Here is a 17,923-nt window from a genome sequence, read left to right as displayed (position 1 = left end):
CAGGCTGGCCTATATTACAGAGTGGATGTTTGGGCAGACCTCTCACCTGTCTCTTGTGGAGTAAGTTAGGATTTCAAGGGGTAATCTCATCTCTTCTCTTGTCCAAGGCAGGATCAACTCTGTTGAGGTCCTTTCTGACAGATGTTTGTCTGACCTGTTATAAAGACTTTGTAGAGACTCTTCAGGCAGTCTGTTTCCCTTTTCTGAGGTTTAGGACTAACTGCTGTGCCCTAAAGTACTTTTGTAATCTGCTCTGTAAGGTTGTGTTTAGCAGCAGTATCACATTCTTCTGATCAGTTTGATGTCTCCTCTCTTAAGGCAACTCCTGCACTGTATATTTTCCTCATCTGAAAACACCTTTCCTGGATATGGAGGATAGGGTAGACCGTTTTACTTGATCCCTTTGGACTCTTCCTGTTTGTGCTATCTTACAAAAATTGATTATTTTAGTAGGTTTTGTTTTGGCTTGGATGGCAGAAGACATGTAGACCGCTGAAGCCATGCCATACATTACTCCACAAAGAAAAAGTAATTCTTACCCTAAGTTTACACTAATTTCCAGAGTGGTTTTGGTTTTGTTTTGGTGGGTTTTTTTATCATCCACTCTTCTCTTTTCTCAATCTCAGTAAAGGGGACCAGGTGTGAAGCCAAACCTTACCTTTTGTTCAGGGAAAACTCAGAAAAATCTCTGAACTAGACATGTCTTGGCTACTAGGCTCAAAAATGGTATTACATGGGTAGTCTTTGATCTGACTGTCTGTGCTTGGCTGAGAAAGTGAAATTAGACCCTCTCCAAGTTAAAGCTTGCTGATCCAGAATTTAGGTGGCCTCTTAGCTCCTTTTGTAAAGCACTCTAATATCTAAAGTTTAGCCTGTGTTACAGCTGCAGGGTCGGGTGATTGCCTTGCTCTTTTTTGCTTAAATAGGAGTGTTATCACTCATCTTGTATTACAAGTCAGAGAGATGAATTGTACAGACAGATGGCTTGAAACAGACAGGTTATTACAATGATAGTCCTTCTATATGTAGTGCATATGGATTCTGCGAGCTGCCATTCTCTCCTGCTATTTTATGTCCTTTGCCACCTGGATTCTCAATTGACTGAGGCACAGCTAGGCATGCACAAAGGGTTTTTTCTTTCTTGACATATGCAAACCCCACCTCAGTCACAGAGAACAGACACTGCTTCTGAAAGAAATCTGATTTGTTGTGTGTGGGCGTGTATGTGCCCCAGAAGAGGAATTAATATAGTCGGTATAAGGAATGTTGAGTAAGTAATTGTTTACTCTTGGGCTTGACTTGGCATGATTTGTGATGGTATGACATGGTGTTCTTCTAAGCTCCCTTCTATTATCCACATTCCTCATGCTTTTTTTCTTTTTTTTGTTTTTTTTTATAGTAATTGGTTAAAATAATTCTTTAGGTTTTATAGGTTGTGAAAATACCTTTGAAAATGTGGACTCAGTGCATGTCAATACAGGAGGACCCTCTCTAATTAGAGAGGGACTAAAAAAGGTATTCTGAGAGATGCATCAAGTTGCTGTTCAAGTTAACAAAAGTAGCTCAGCTGCCTAATCAAGATAAGTACGAATATGAGTCTTCCTACCTATTTCACCCCTCTGAAGAAGAGAAAGTATGGAATTGAACTTCTATCCTACAAGCTCTTCAGAGTGACTGTTCACTTTGTGTCAGTTAAAGACATTGCTGCTTCCCATCCTTTTAGGCCAGTGTTTAATTTCCAGTCTGGAAGCCAGTACTAAAAAAACATGGTGGAATGCAGCAAGGTATTCAGCTTTCCTATGGATTCACCTGAATACCTGCAGAAGCCCTGTTTAGAACTATGTGTGCAGTCAGAAACTGATTTATTTAGCTCTGATATTTAAGGTTTGTAAAGAGGGGTTTTGTTATTTTGCTTTTAATTTCTGCACCTGAGAAGGTTCTAAAACTCATAGCTTTCACTGAGTTAAGTAGTAAAGACTGTGTCTCTTTCTCTGGGAGTTACTTGTTTATTCAGGTTTAATGATCCAAATGAAGCATTTGCTTAATGAGTATGTTATTTAAAACGTATTGGATATTTACACATTTACTAGCTTTAAAGTGTTCTTAAGTGTTACCTCTTTAATAATGACTTTTTAATGCTCTTGTGTTTAATTCCCTAGCTACCTTTTTCTTTAAAAACATGAATGAAAGTAAAGCGAGCATGCAGACAGTGGCTTTTTAAGACCTCTGCAAAGACATATGTGAGGAAGGCTTACTCATAGTGTCTACTTGTAGGCTGCCGTTGGGAAATCAAATCTTAGAAGGCCAAGTTGGAAGCTGAGGTTCCATACATGTCAAGTGTTGGATGTTTCTAATTGCTCCCTGGAGACATCTAAATTAGGTGTCTGAAATGGTCCCCATGAATACCCCACGCTATGTCCCTGTTCTGTGTCTGCTTGCCTTTCAGTGCAAGGCATCAGAGATTTCTTTACAGTGGTATGACAAAAGGATCATGTTCCTGCCAAGTTTCATTAGACTATAACAAACTGAGGAAACTAAGTAAAGCATTTAACAGTAAACTTTCTGAAAACCCGTAAATTTATATTTGAAAAACCCTGTATAAATTATACTACCCATGCATACAAATATTATTGACTAGTGTCCTTATAGGCATTCCGCTTATTAGCAGTACATTATTTTGCCCCTTGTATATTGCTTTTTTTTTCCTGTTAGAAACTGTTGTATGTCCTGTAGAATTTTCAAGCTTGTACAGATTACAAAGTCCTAACAAAGTGATGAATGTTTTAAGTACGATGCAGAGCTATTTGTGATGTGAAGCCCAGACTACGTTCTTTTTTGCACTGTGTGTTTTTCCAACTGCAAAACAAACTAGGGCTACGGGCAGTGCAGTGTCTGCAAATCGCAGAGTCTGCATATAAAAACCCGTGAAGTTTCCCTTGTTGTGGAACAGAACAACCACGTACTTCACATTTTGTAAGATGCATCTGATGTTCCAGTCCAATTTCAGGCTGAGCGATGTGCAGTACTTTCCGAAAAGAACGGCCACGTTAAATGGCAGGAACATGACTGTAAAATACAGGTTATATCTGTTTCGGTCTGCATGCTAGTAGTGACAGGTGCTCGATGGTTGTCAGCATCCTTGTCAGCATGGAGACTCCTTTGACATTAAAGTCAGCGGCTCAGCCCTGGTGCTGCGCAGCTCTATTGGCAGTTCCATCAGGCTGCAGCTGACCAGCGAATGTCGGAGCCGCCGCCGTTCTTCCGCTGTGTCACCAGCCCTCTGTGGTTTTGGGCTGGCCTTGCCTGTTGTTTGAACTTGCCACGCTTCCACGGCAGCTTTCCTGTGGGGAATGAGCGGATAGGTCATGGCTATGCAGGTATCTCCAGGGCAATGCAAAACCACGTCCAAAGTGGCTTGCATAAAGGTTTGTAACGATTACCCTTGCTTTAAGCCAATCAATGGGTGGAGTACCCAGGGACTCATTAAGTGGCATTTGTGGTGTCTGTAACAGAGTTTTGAGCTGTATCTCAGGAAATGCTGTGACAGCTTATAATGTCTAATTGACCTCTTCTCTTTGTTTCACTTTCCATATCTCCTTCTGATGTGCTCCCCCGTGGCAGCAAACAGCCCTGCTCAGTATTCTGAACTTCTGCTCGGAGCTGCAGCACCTCAGCCTGGGCAGCTGCGTCATGGTGCGTCCTTACACCACGCGGGGCGTGGGGTGGGGGGCTATGTGTGTGCGCACACGCTTGCTTTGGAACTCAGCCTGGGTTTGCTTCATGGCGGCGTGTTACATGCTAGGTTGGTATTATACTGTCCCTTCTTGAAAGGTACAAGACAAATGCAGCTTAGTCATACTCAACAGTTAATGTGCTGGTTTAGTAGGCCTGAAACGTAGCTTGTAGGCTTCCTCATAGTTCTTCAGCCTCTTCCTAAATTTTTGGACGTTCTTTATATGCATAATCACTTTTTCTTTCCAAAACTAATAATTGAGACTTACGTCTTTTTATTCAGACTTAGCAGATTAATGCTTGTGTCTGATCCTACTGTAATAACCACGAGAGGAATGCTTTTAGCAAAAGCGATTTGAGTCATAGACTTGCTGGGCACACTCATTGATTTAAAGAAAGATAATACAGAGGCAGCAGCAATTCCTGCAGGACACGCATCTGAGCTGTATTGAGTGTGCATGCCAGAGCTGTGTGTAGAGGAATTCTGGGTTGCTGCTGTCTGTGGTGGTAGACATGCCAGATCACTCATCAGGGGGACTTAACTGACCTTCCTCATAGTTCAAGAAACAAGTGACAAAGCAGAATTGGCTCAGCTTTCCCTGCTTTGGCTTATGGACAGAAGAGGAAGGCAACACGACTGTTTTTCCAACAGTCCTTGTGTTCCTATGTTTTTTGATAGTTGGATTTCATTCCTTTTGCCTGTATAGTGGAACCCTGTTTCAGTCCTTTTGGCGTGTCCAAGGTAACTAGTAAGACTTCCATAAGGACATGCAGCAACTGATCAACCTAGAATGGAAATAAGCTCATTCTTCAATCTGCATGTGCTTATGGTTGCAGTGCCTATGGTCATAAAACCAGTTTTAATAATCTTTTAAAGTAAAAACCAATTGTGGGGAAAAAAAAAAGGGCTTTTCAAAGAAAATAAACTTTGTACTGCATTTTCACTGATCCTTAGTATTAAGTGAATTTAAAAGCACCTATGTCTGGGGGCTGATAGGAAATTTATTTTTCTCTTTTGTAAAAGTAGACCTCACTGTATGCTACAGTGAATAATTTTCAGAGCTCTTTAGAAATGATAAATGCTTAAGACAGATCTCCAGGTGCGTTAGCAAGCAACTCTTGAAACACCTATGTGTATCTGGAAAGATGGTATACATGACAAAGTGTTTGCTTTCCTTGCAGATTGAAGACTATGATCTTATAGCAAGCATGATGGGAGCAAAATGCAAAAAGCTTCGCAGTCTGGATTTGTGGAGATGTAAAAACATAACTGAAAGTGGAATAGCAGAATTAGCTTCAGGCTGTCATCTTTTGGAAGAACTTGATCTTGGCTGGTGCCCTACCTTGCAGAGCAGTACAGGCTGTTTCACAAACCTTGCACGTAAACTCCCGAACCTGCAAAAGCTCTTTCTTACGGCCAACAGGTCTGTGTGTGACACAGACATTGAGGAGCTTGCTGCTAACTGTACGCATTTACGGCAGCTGGATATATTGGGTAAGAAAATGTGGGAATATTGGTATTTATCTTATTGTGTCTCAGAAGCCTTGCAGTTAAAAAGGAGTCCTTAAGAAAAAACTGTCTTCCAGACATATTTTTAAATAGATATTCCTTAAAATTATGGTTTAGCGTATGAAAAAAAAAGAGGGAAGTTTTACTCACTGCAATGAGTTTCTGACTCAGAATCCAGTGGATTTATACCAACCATGTAATTTGCTTACTATGAATTGCTTAAACTGAGATTTAAGTGCAAAATTTTTCCAATAACTTTTAGTTTCATGACCATTACTTTAACTGAAATCTTTCTCTTTTGACTATCAGAAGATCCAATTTCTTATCCTTCTTTCTGCTTTTGTTTGTTGTTTTATTTCTGTGAAGTGTGACAAAGTATATGTGTAGTGTGAGTCTGTGGTCAATAAATAGATTTCTGCTTTTGCGCAATACAGATACACCAAGTAATATTGAATTTCTTTGTCACTTTTACTAGGAAGCGAATTTGACTCATTAAAGAGGAAAATTTAATTAACAGCAAAACTTAAAATGGTCTTTCTTGTAAGGTGGGAAGGAAGTGATGAGGGGCAAAAAGCATAGCAAATCTTAAATTTCTAATCCTCTGCAGCTTCTGTAGTTAAAAATATTTTTAGAAATCTAAAGTAAATATACTTTGGATATAAGGACTTTGAGAAATGTAGTTTTGCACGATACTGGATTTATTCTTTTTATGGTGGAATATAAGGAGTTGTTTTTTTTTTTTAAATAATGTAGGACAGTGGGGATATTTGTGACATCAATGTGGGAGATGCTTTTACTGACTTATTTTCACAAGGTTAGTTGAAAAAGGAAGATGTAAATGAAAGGGAATAAAGTATCTGCACTGTGTGTTTTTAATATTTAATAATTTTAATAAAAATACTACATTTAGGTTGAGAGAGATGCTGGAAAGGAGAGCCCTCAACTCAAATAATGTTCCAAGCAAGTTTAAGGCTATCAGCATTTCTCATTACAAAAAATTTACCATACGTATGGCTTCAAATTTTCACTCCAGTATAGCTAGTACACTCTTCTATCATGAAATAGGGTTTTACTCATCTCTGAGGAAGTTGCCTTCTGACCAACATGGGAAGGGAGGACGAACATAAAAAAAAACGAATTGCACCTAGTACAAATTGTAGAGACTTGATGTGTATGTCCACAGGAGGCAATGTCTTTTCCATATCCTTAAGCAAATCCATTTTGTAGCTAGATTATCAAGGACACGTTTCCCTATTCAGACATGAAAAATTTTCAAACAGCATAATGAATGAAGTCTTTCATAAACACGTATGTTCTCCTGACCACCCACTTCCATGCACTTCTATTACAATGGCATTGTGTCTGCCCACAAAGTGGTCTGACCTTTTCAGTACACCAGAGGCTGCCCAGGGAATAGTTCATCTGTGTTAAGCCTATGGATAGGCTGCTACTTCTGTTCCCTCTCTGCCAGCAGTGAAGGTTTGTGGCCACACTTTTTTGGAATTCACGTTTGATTTTGGCTTGACATCTTATTGATGTTTTTGTGGAAAAATAAAACATGAACATGGAAAAGTGATTTTTTTTTTCTGTTCCCCGGGTGCTTACCAGTATTCCTGAGTCAAGTGGATTTGTAGTCAACCTTTCCCAGTGAGACTTCATGTTGGGTTCTGCAAGTAGTTACCAAAAACCTTAATATCCACCTTCCAGACCTTGCTTTCTTCCTTCAGAGCAATGCTTAGTAGGGTGGGAAAAAAGGTTGCCTTCTACTGTACAATATATGTGAAGGAGTTACCAAGCTTTTTTTGCAACAGCAAGGAAACTGTGTTCATTTCTTTGTCTGAACATGGGAACCATTACAGTTGGTGGTTAAAAGAAAGAGTTGTCAAGTAGAACCACATCAGGTCATCTGGATGTAGAGTTGCCAGGTGTTCCCATGTAAGTGCAAAAGTCTCTGTTGTCTGAACTAAAGAGCTAGTCTCTCAAAGTGCAGAGTACCAAGAAAGTCATAAATCTCTGTATGTGCTCTAACTTTTGGTGGCTGAGCTAGGGCCATCCTGTTACTATAAGCTATATAAACGATTAATATGTTTTTGTCCTTTTGAAGAAGTGTGACAACAGGTCTGAAGCTGTTAGAGGCCTCAGGTCAGTGCTCAGCTTTACAAGAGTAACCTCGAACAGTGGGTCTTCTCTGTGATGTGAATGAACGAGAGGTATTCTCGTTATATCCTTTGTCATCTCCGAAGTACAGAAATATCTGGCTTGTACATGCATTGTGAAGGGTGTAGAGGTATTGCTGCTAGGTTAGCGGGGCATGCTGTAAGGGAACTTCTTTTGCTTCAACAAAGCTGTGTAAAAGCTTGAGGGTGTTTTGCTGTATACAGGCACTTACCTAAGTAAGGATCAGGATGTCTTATCTTGCACTGTAGTCACCAGCGTTGACAGTACTATACAGGTTTCTCTCTGCAGTTGTTAGAACTTACAGACTTGTCAGGGAAAACTTCTTGTTTCAGTTGCAGATTATTTATCACCACGATAGCTTCAGGACTAGAGGAGTCTAAGCCTCTGACAGAAATCTTGTTGAACTGTGTGCCATTAGTTTGTTACAACACCCTGGATGCTGTTTTCAGGTGATAGGTCCTGCAGCTGGCTACCCATCTGTCCTTTCCTTAGCCTCTCCATTATCATTTGGCAATTCCCCTCTTAAAAGTCAGAGAACTCCACAGAAGATGAAAATTGCCAGGTTTCAAGGGCTCCATAAAATTATTGGCCCATGTAAAGCATTTTTTGATGGGTGGCTGTGTTTGTGGTAAGACATACTTCAGAAAGTAAATTTCTGTTTAAAAAAAAATTAAATCATGACTTGGATCCATATCTGCTGTATTACAATACAGTTTGGAAGAGAAAGTATGATGTAAGTGTATCACTGAGTATATGAGCGTGTGCTGCTTGAAGTTTGAGTTCTGAGTTTTCTTTTACCCATTACATTCTGAGCTGCCTGCTTACAAGTATCATTTCCTTCTCTGCCCACATCTTTTCCACTGACTGATGTGGTGGGTTTCCACCCTGCAGTAGAATGATCCAGCTGTGATCATCTGACAGTTTTGTAGTGATGGAGTACATCATCCAGTGCTATCAAAAGTTAAGTGGACACCTCTAGACCTGTGGTAAAAAACTAGTCTTCAAACTGATCATCAGCACTGAGCAATGTGACAAGTCGTATGACAACATGAATTGGCAGTGCCAAAAGCTTTTCTTGTACATCATATCAGCTGCTTAGTTATGTTGCTGTGGACCTACCAGCTGCTGTCAAGGATAAAGAATAAATCATCTTAACCTTGCTTCCCAAAAGTCCTGACTGCCTCTGTCCCACACAAAAAGAGTAATGAAAAGTAGACACCCTTGTTATCGCAAAATTCATGTATTCCTGTCTACACACCAACACCTCCTACACCTTCCTGAGCAACAGAAAACCTAACTGCCCCCTTGCCAGCTGTCAAAATTTCCAGCTTTATCTTAAGAGCATCAACACGTAGTTAGTCAATTCAAACATGAAAATGTGTAGCACGTTAAAATTTAGAATTTGTGTTGTGTGCAATAGATTGAATAAAATGTAAAGCATAAAAGGCTAATCTGGCTGGTCTAGGAGAGGAAAGGAGAAGTAAAAATAGTTGAGGGAATAGTTCTAGTTATTTTCAGGGTCTCTATTCTTGTATTTGGTCTGTAGTAGTATCCCTTGCCCTAGAAATTTGGGCTCTTGCAATTTTTATAACCATCATACACAGGTCTCCTGAACAGCTCTAGAATTTGAAGACTTGGATATATGACAGATATGAATGAAATAATTTACAGCTAATAAAAGTAATTGTCCTAGGAAATAAATCATTACTCAGAAATGCCTTTTACAAGGGTGATAACAGAGGATTTTTCCAGGTAATAAACTGAACAACAAAATTAAACAGCAGATTTTAATATACTGGTTATGTACTTATTCTGAGAAACGTCCTATTAGTCCATTAGGAGGAGAAGTTGCAGCAAGTAGCAAAGCCTCCAAACTCTAGAAAAATGCACTACATAGGTAACTAGCAGGATATGTTGTCAGCCTTTCAAGGGCAAAGGAAAATGTGCTGTATTACACTTCCGAAATGCTTTTGAATGTGCTTTTAAGAAATATATGTCATTAATTGTACATTGTATAAATAACAGTAAGACTGCAGATGATGTTTGCTTATCCCATGATGTGAATAACCAAACCCCAGGTAAATTGCTGGTCTTTTTAGCTTTTAGAAAGAGATACTTCCTAACATAAAATTTGAAATCTGAGGAGGAAAAAAGAAACAGGTGCAGTAAAGCATGCAATTTAGGATGGCCTATTTACTTACAAATCTGTTAAAAATCTTAGTCTTAGATGAAATGGTAGGAGAACTGTCAAAGCTCAGGTAGGAAGGAATGAAGAACATCTTACACACACAAAAAAAATCTGTGACTAGGCACCTAGACCTAGCATTTTTCTAGAAACGCACATTTGAATCTTGAAGCGTAAAAGCTGTGATGCGTAAACGAGACTGATTTTAAATGAAGGTGCTGATGGCAGTAACGACTTTCAGGCTTGGTGGAAGAAAGATGAGTAGCATAATCTGATGTTCCTGGAGTTTCAGTTTGAACAGTAGAGCAGATCCTGCTGGTGGGACAGTGGTACTATGGTAAAATTATGGTCAAGTGAAGTAAATAAAGCGTATTACAGAGTTTCTGTGTATGGCCATAGGGACTGTTACATCAACCACCAGACGGTTGTGGTGACAGTGATCATGTAATAAGGGAGTTAAAAATCACAGTAATAACAATGACAAGCTTTGATTACCTCTGTGTAGATGAGGTAAGATTTGGGTGCATGATAGCAAAGGCTGTTTTTAGGTGACATTAACTGATATCTCAAAGCAACTCATCCGAGAGCCTACCATAGAAGGCCACCACACTTGGATACCCCCTTGCTTATGCAGAAGAGTACAGGAGACTACAAATCACAGAGGTAACTTTCTGGAAATGAATCCTGTTCAGAGAAGGAAAAATAGGAAGAGGAACTCTAGAAAGTGGAAAAAAAATCACAGTAGGGCAGAATGAGATATTAAGGAACTATTGGGTAAAGGCAAATGCTAAAATTGTGTTTCAGATATGTTAGAAGAAGTTTACAGGAGAGTTACTGAGGCTGGTAGATACTCCAGATGTAAAGGATTGCTCAGATATGAGAAGGCCGTTGCAGGAGAATGGTTGTCTGTCCATTAGTATTCATGGCAAGGGAGGTTGCTACATCAGAGCCATTCTTCCAGGAGATTAGCCTGGAAAGCTGCCTTAAATTGGAATGCCAATATGGAAAGCTTTTGAACAAATCAATACATTGAGCAACAATAAATTGTTAGGACTAAATGATATTTATGCAGCAGTTCTAAATGAGCTCAAATGCAGGGCTGTGGAAATCTTATTTCTGGTGTGTGATCTGTCACTTAAATCAGCCTCAGCACTAGAGGAATGAAGAGTTACAAACATGGCAGAGTCTTCTGTGAAGGGTGCAGGTTAGAAGCTACAAAACCGTAAGATTCTGTTCTGCTCTGTGTAAAACAACTGTAATGGTAGGAAAGAAAGAGTCAGTGGACATGAAGGCCATTAGATATTTTGAAGGAGAGCTGCATCCCTGTGAGGATAGCTATCCCTCTCCAGTCTTTGAGAATTCCTTGAAGTTCTTTGTGAAGGTGAGCACTGATCCAGTCTATAGGGGACTGGATTTTCAAAAGCTTTAAGCAGGGTTGTTCTGCTTTTGTAACTTAGCTGTCTTCTCCTGGATTGTAATTAGTGTTTCAAAGATAGACGACAGAGGATAAGAACGTATCATTTCTTTTGACAATGAAGTTGCATCACTACTGAGGTCATCGAGGGTCTGTACTGAGCTGTTTATAAGTATTCCAGGCAAAGGGGTGAATAATGCTATGCCAGAGGGTAACGCATAGGTATTCAGGGTAGAAAAATCTTAAGCTGAAGAACTTAACACTGAGAAATTGCAGAATGAACTTATGTTACTTAGTGAACGGATGATAAAGCAGGAGGAAAAATGTTCCATCGAGTGCAAAGTAATTGCATGAAGCAAAATAACATTAAGCATATGGGGGTGGCTTTTATTAGTTACGGTTAGTATTAGTTACTGTTAGTTACTGTTTTGTAGGAAGGAGATCCTGTGGACAATTTTTGGAAAACATCAGCTCGTTGCCCAGCAGCATTCTAACAGACAAACAACAGGTTAGAATTGCTTTGGAAAGAAATGGAGAAAACACCGTAAGACCTTATACAGTTACTGACTTTGTGCTCAGTGCACTGTATGGTTCTGGTCATCCAATCTCAAAAGTACTAAATTAGTGCAGAAACAAGACAACAAGCATCTAAGATACAAAAGAGTCTCGAAAACAGCCTTGAAGGAACAGAAGAGATGTCCATAGGATTATGAAAGATGTGGAAATAGTGAACTGGGAGTGATGTCTCACTGCTGCTTTATGATTCATTGCCCCTTAATTATTGCAATTAATAGGCAGTAGGTTTTTTCTTTTAACATTATACGGTTAAACTGTAGCAGTCAAGCGAAGGGGCCCATAAGTATAAAGCTGTTCAGAAAAATAGTAGCATTCATGAAAGGTAGCTTAAGGTAGCTTCAGAAATGCCTAAACTGATAATTTTTGGCAGTTGAGAGGATGCACCAGTGAAAAGCAGCTTTAAAAAAATCTGCTTCTGCCTTTTTTTTTTTTTTTGTAAGCATTATTGGCCTTGGCCATAGACAAGATCCTGGACTAGATTGCTCTTTGGAGTGCAGTTCAGTTCAAGGTGGAGCTGTGTAAGTTGAAGTGTCTACCAGCAGGTGTTTGCAGTCAGGTTGGATGTATGAACTCTTTTTAGAGCCAGGAATGCTTGATGAGCAATTTAGTCCACTGTAGACATCCAGGCTTGGTTCACTTGCCTGGAATAACCTGTCTGACTTCCAGCCATTCCAGTAAGCCTTGAGGGTAGGAAGGCTCTGCAGAGGGATCTGGACAGACTGGATCAATGGGCTGAGGCCAACCATATGAGGTTCAACAAGGTCAAGTGCCGGGTCCTGCATTTGGGTCACAACAACCTCATGCAACACTACAGACTTGGGGAAGGGTGACTGGAAAGCTGCCCAGAGGAGAAGGATTTGGGGGTGTTGGTCAGCAGCCCGCTGAATATGAGCCAGCAGTGTGTCCAGGTGGCCAAGAAGGCCAACAGCATCCTGGCCTGTATGAGAAATAGTGTGGCCAGCAGGAGTAGGGAAGTGATTGTGCCCCTGTACTCGGCACTGGTGAGGCCGCACCTTGAATCCTGTGTTCAGTTTTGGGCCCCTCGCTACAAGAAGGATGCTGAGGTGCTGGAGTGTGTCCAGAGAAGGGCAACGAAGCTGGTGAAGGGTCTGGAGCACAAGTCTTATGAGGAGCGGCTGAGGGAACTGGGGTTTGGTTACAGCCTGGAGAAAAGGAGGCTGAGGGGAGACCTTGTCGCTCTCTACAACTACCTGAAAGAGGGTTGTACTGAGGTGGGTGTTGATCTCTTCTCCCAAGTTGATCTCTTCTCGCAAGTAACAAGCAATAGGAGAAAAGGAAATGGCCCCAAGTTGTCCCAAGGAAGGTTTAGACTAGATATTAGGAAAAATTTCTTCACCAAAAGGGTTATCAAGTGTTGGAACAGGCTGCCCAGGAAAGTGGTTGAGTCCTCATCCCTGGAGGTATTTAAAAAATGTATTGATGTGGTGTTTAGGGACATGGTTTATTAGTGGACTTGTCAGTGTTGGTTTGACAGTTGGACTTGATGATCTTAAAGGTATTTTCCAACCTTAGTAATTCTGTGATTCTATGATCTCTTCCTCTGGGTCCAGTGTGCTGTGTGCCAGCTCTGTGTGGGTGTCCTACGTGGTATAAGGATGCTCAAGGGGCACTAGGCACTTCGGGCAACTGAATCATACCTCAGTGCCCAGTCAGCTGAGTCACATGCTGAGCACTGCTGACTGTACCGACTAGGTTTCCATCAGCTATAATGGGTGTGTGGATACATGCTTGTAAACACCTATTTATTTGATTTCTGTCTCAATTCCATGCTTGATCAGAGCCTGTGTGACACTTAGGAGTTCAGTCACTGTGGTCACGTTTTTAGCGGGGGTAAATAGTGTGTTTTCTATTACAGTTAGTGCATATATAGATTTGATTGCTGGTGTTTGGAACAACTGCCCCTGCATGTGCATAATACCTATGCTCACTCTAGAGTCCTGGAAGCCTTGCTGATTTATTTGGAATTGGAGTAGCCCATAATAGCTCATGTGCTGTGCTGGTCATTGCAGTCAGCAGGAGAGTCATGAGGGCATGAGTGTAGCATACTGTGTTGCTTGTTGCCAACAAGCCCATCATCTAGTCACTGGGAGGTCTTATAGCTGTGGGTACTTGGGGTCAGCTTCTGTAGTTAGAAATACCCCTTAAAGTTGTAAAGTTGCCTCCCAATAGAAAATGATGGAATTACTTAAGCAGTTGGGTTAGGAAAATATAACAGGCTTCTGAAAGGCAAAAATTCTGCACTCTCTGAGAAGCTTTTAATTTTAAACCTAATTGAAATAATCTAAATAAAAATTGCATTGTAGTAGCTTTTTTTTTAATGACACAGTATTAGCAGCTTTGAAAAAAAGACTATTCCCCATAACCTTACAATTTGTTTTGGTTTTGTTTTGTTTTTGAACAGGGACGAGGATGGTAAGCCCTGCATCTTTAAGAAAATTGCTGGAGTCTTGTAAAGATCTTTCTTTACTCGATGTGTCCTTCTGTTCACAGATTGATAATAGAGTTGTCCTAGAACTGAATGCCAACTTTCCTAATGTGTTCATAAAAAAGAGTTTCACCCAGTGACTCACTACATATGCTGCTGTGGAATTCGTTTGACAGAGTTGTTTCCTGTGAATTTGTGCGGACTTTTTTTAAGAAGAATATAAATCCCCTGTGAAATAGTGGAAATACCTACACAAATGGGTAAAATACATTTAAATATATTACTCATTTCTTAAAGAGTTGATATTGTACCTAAGAATTGTTTTACTCTATGTTAATTGGTGGAGCTGCATGTTTTTAAAATACGAGCCATATGTGTGGCTTCAATGAGAAGAAAATGAATAACATCTTCTTAAATGTCCCTTTATAGAGTGTTACACACGATAAACTATGTTAATATCCAGGTGAAAGCAGAAGTTCAGTATTTAGCAGTAAGAAAAAGAAGGGTGCTTCCTTTTTATATATTTGTGTTTGTGTGTGTATATATAAAGGTATACAGATGTGTTTGTGTATACATACACAGATACTGTAGCATTCTAGTTTGGCCTGCAGCATAAGATGTTATGATCTGGCCTATAATTAGTTGTTTGAAAACCTGTTTAAGCTTTTATAAGAATGGATTGAAAAGACACTTTGTCATCTTCATTTTTTTGGCAATGAATTGTATCTGATACATTTTTCTCCCTTCCTCCACCTGAAATAGATGTAGTGATGTTTTACAGTCCAGCCTAAGCGACACAACAGATAAATGCAAGAACCTTCCACCTGAACTTAGAGCAGAAATGAGAGAGAAAATTGCCAGCTGCTTCTTGGTATTGGATATAAAGTTTGAGCCAGGTACTTAGTGTCGTAACTGGTAATGTGTAGAAAACTCCAGGGCAATTTTGTTTTCAAATTTCTGTTATTGTCAAGACTTGATTTGTGATACATCTGGTTATCATGCAAAGTACCATAAAAAATAAGACTTAACATAATGTATTAGCAACTGTCCTTTACGCTGGCATCAAATCTACTGTCAAGTGTAAAAACAAACTTTTTGTTCAGTAAAACATCAATGAAAATATAGCGAGTTTGAAACAAGGGCAATATGACTTGATGATTTAATAGTCACCAAACCCTAGTAGTGGATTTGTTTGGGTTTTTTTGTTTTGCTTTTCCAAGAGGTGATCCCTCAAATTACTATTGCACTCTCTTTCTTTAACACTGTTTAGCCTCTGGAGAAGGAAAACTGTTGATGCAGAAATTCTAGAGGTTTCTTCCTTTTGCACTCCTTGGATGAAGTTTTTTCTCTTGGGTACCACTGCTAGAGTATGTTGCTATGTACACCTTGAGTTCAGAATTTGATCTTTTTAGCCATTGTTGATGAATATGGACTGTGAAATATAGCCTGTCATTTGATATTGGCTCCACTGTTCCTTGTATTGATGGCACTTACTATCCACTGGAATAAGAAGGAAAATATTTTGTCTGGCAGAAGTACATTATTGCACGGAAGATCACTGGCAAAGAATACTTCAGTTTATGCAGTAAATAACCGACCGCTACTAGAGGACTGCTACGAATCATTAAAGATTTGATGATCCCTGTGACTCCTGATTGAATGCTTTGAACTCTTTGTGCTGGTGCCAATACTTTATAAACCATTTCATGAAACAGCTATGGAACATTTATCTGATTTTATAAAAAGACTTTTTTCTTCAGATTTTTAAATTTTACAGAATCTTTTGGGAATTCCAGATCCAAAGAATAGCATGCACAGTTAGCTTTTTGATTTTTTTTTTTTTCCTCCACACAGATGGCACTATGGGATTTCCAGCTAGATTATGCCATTCCTTTTTTTTTTTTTTTTTTTTCAGAAACCTGGAGATTGTTAGAGATCTTTAGATTGATTTACTTTTTTTTTTCTCACACAGACAGATGTTAGCTTGGGTGTGATTCTGTGTGAGACCTTATTTCTTTCAATCATGTTTGGGTTGATTTATTTTTCTGGCAACTTCACTTTTAACTTTTTTTATCTATGAGTAATATTTTTCATTGTAATTTAATATTAAACATTATTGTCCTAGAGGGGAACACAGGTTCAGATAATGAGCGTTTACAAAGAACAGTATTTCAAAACAAATGTTTTTGTTGTGAAATTTCACTTCTCAGGGCACATCTGTGTTTATCTCCTTTTTTTCTTAGAGATCCTTCTTGTTTTGTTTTTCACTGTAAATAGAATGGTATGTGGATGAAGTGATAGCCATTGTGCCTTCAAACTGGTAAACTTGGTAACAAATACAGTTTCACTTCTACAGCATCAGTGAATCAAGTGTTTTTGTAATCATGTATGTGTAAAGAATTTCATTTTCTGTTGCTTTTTAGATAGTATAAAGGCGGCTTAAATTGACATTTTGATCATACTGAAGGATTTTTTTTTTTCTTATGTTGTGCCTTCTGTTTGAAATTGTTTTGTTGAGGAATTCTCTATTGTCACTCGAAAGGTAAATTGAAGTCTACTTTTCATTTGGAGTATTTAAAACTTAGCTATTGCTAACATAATTAGTTCAAATAGCTGAGGAATAATTGCGAAAGACTTCCATCTATAATTGTAGACTTCAGCCTTCAAGCAGTGGGTATGAAACTGTTTTAGCTGTGGCTTTTTACCTCCAAGAAGTCTTCCAGCAAAGAGAGGATAGCCCAGAGTTCTCATTTCTAATATTTCCAGGATAAAGGAAACAACATGCTTTCAGACCTTGCTTATACATCACAAAGAAGCAAGAATAGATCACAGTCTTTTTAGTTCTGTTATTTTATACTTGTGTGTGTATATCTATTCACACAGATGTATGTATAAATTATATATATACACACACGTTTGTGTGTATATATGAAGTTTTTTGTATGTGTGTACATACTTATACATAAATGTATAAATCTCAGTTTTTCATGTAGGAATTACTTTTGTGAAGTGAATGTAATAGCAAAAGGTGTTTCATAGCAGTTCTGTTTTCAGCTGTTGTTTTGCTGTACATGGAGACTGAGTTCCTCTCTGCTCGTGCAGCAGGAAAAGCCTGGGCACGAGGTGTGCTGGATTTCCTGCATTGCTTTGCCAAAGTGCCTTTTGGTTTGTCTACATGTGAAAGGTGTTACAGGGTATGGTAGAGTTGAATGCGAAGTCTGATAACTACTGTGGACTACACATGAAGCAGTCATATAGAGGGAAATTTATTTTAGTTTCATTTAATCCAAAATGAATGATGCCAATTCCTCAGTTGGAGGATTTTAATTATTTTGGAATTGGATTGGCATCTCCAACACTAGACCCTGTCCCTCAGTCACGATATCTAAATTCTGCCTGTAAGGATATTCCATGTTTTTATCTTGTCCTTTGAACTTGTCTGTCTTTCCGAAACATTGTAAAAGATGTGCTTTGGCAACAAATGTTAAAAAAATATTGCTAACACCTCCAGAAAAAGAAGCTTGCTCTGAAGTGCTCATGCTCTTAAACTAAAGGGTGGTCTCTGTACTATCTGTATGAAATTGGTGTGGGATGGCGTGCAGGTAGGTAGGGTATTCCTTTGGTAATTTTAAAAATTAGTATGATAATTTTACCACTTAAAGCGTCTTCCCAACTCTTGAAGGCTTCAATTTAATAGTGTACTTGTATTCAAAATTGTGAGCTGTCTGGTTAGATAGCTCTATGGAAATGGATGGAGTTTCTGTTGTTTAAATTATACACATGATTAAGTTCATTAGTGAGCAGGGTTTATATGGAAGAACAAGTTTTGCATAGGAGTTTGGACCTTATAATCCCTATGTACTTGAAGGTCCAAATTTCAGA

The 17,923-nt window shown here is 39.1% G+C and overlaps 1 protein-coding gene across 1 annotated transcript in view; it reads left to right on the top strand.

Moving 5' to 3' along the window:
• FBXL4 (F-box and leucine-rich repeat protein 4) overlaps positions 1-14,324 on the top strand; it is a 57,160-nt gene extending 42,836 nt beyond the window's left edge. Inside the window, exons 5-7 of the mRNA XM_010282678.1 lie at positions 3,622-3,693; positions 4,915-5,227; positions 14,018-14,324. Coding sequence (XP_010280980.1) covers positions 3,622-3,693; positions 4,915-5,227; positions 14,018-14,181 — 549 coding nt within the window. The 3' untranslated portion in view covers positions 14,182-14,324. The remainder of the gene's footprint in view (positions 1-3,621; positions 3,694-4,914; positions 5,228-14,017) is intronic.
• The last annotated feature ends 3,599 nt before the right edge of the window (positions 14,325-17,923 follow it).

The sequence above is a fragment of the Phaethon lepturus genome, unplaced genomic scaffold (genome assembly GCF_000687285.1).
Source record: "Phaethon lepturus isolate BGI_N335 unplaced genomic scaffold, ASM68728v1 scaffold102, whole genome shotgun sequence".
Lineage (NCBI taxonomy): Eukaryota > Metazoa > Chordata > Aves > Phaethontiformes > Phaethontidae > Phaethon > Phaethon lepturus.
The sequence above is the reverse complement of the archived record's forward strand: the minus strand, read 5'-3'. Positions and strand labels throughout refer to the sequence as shown.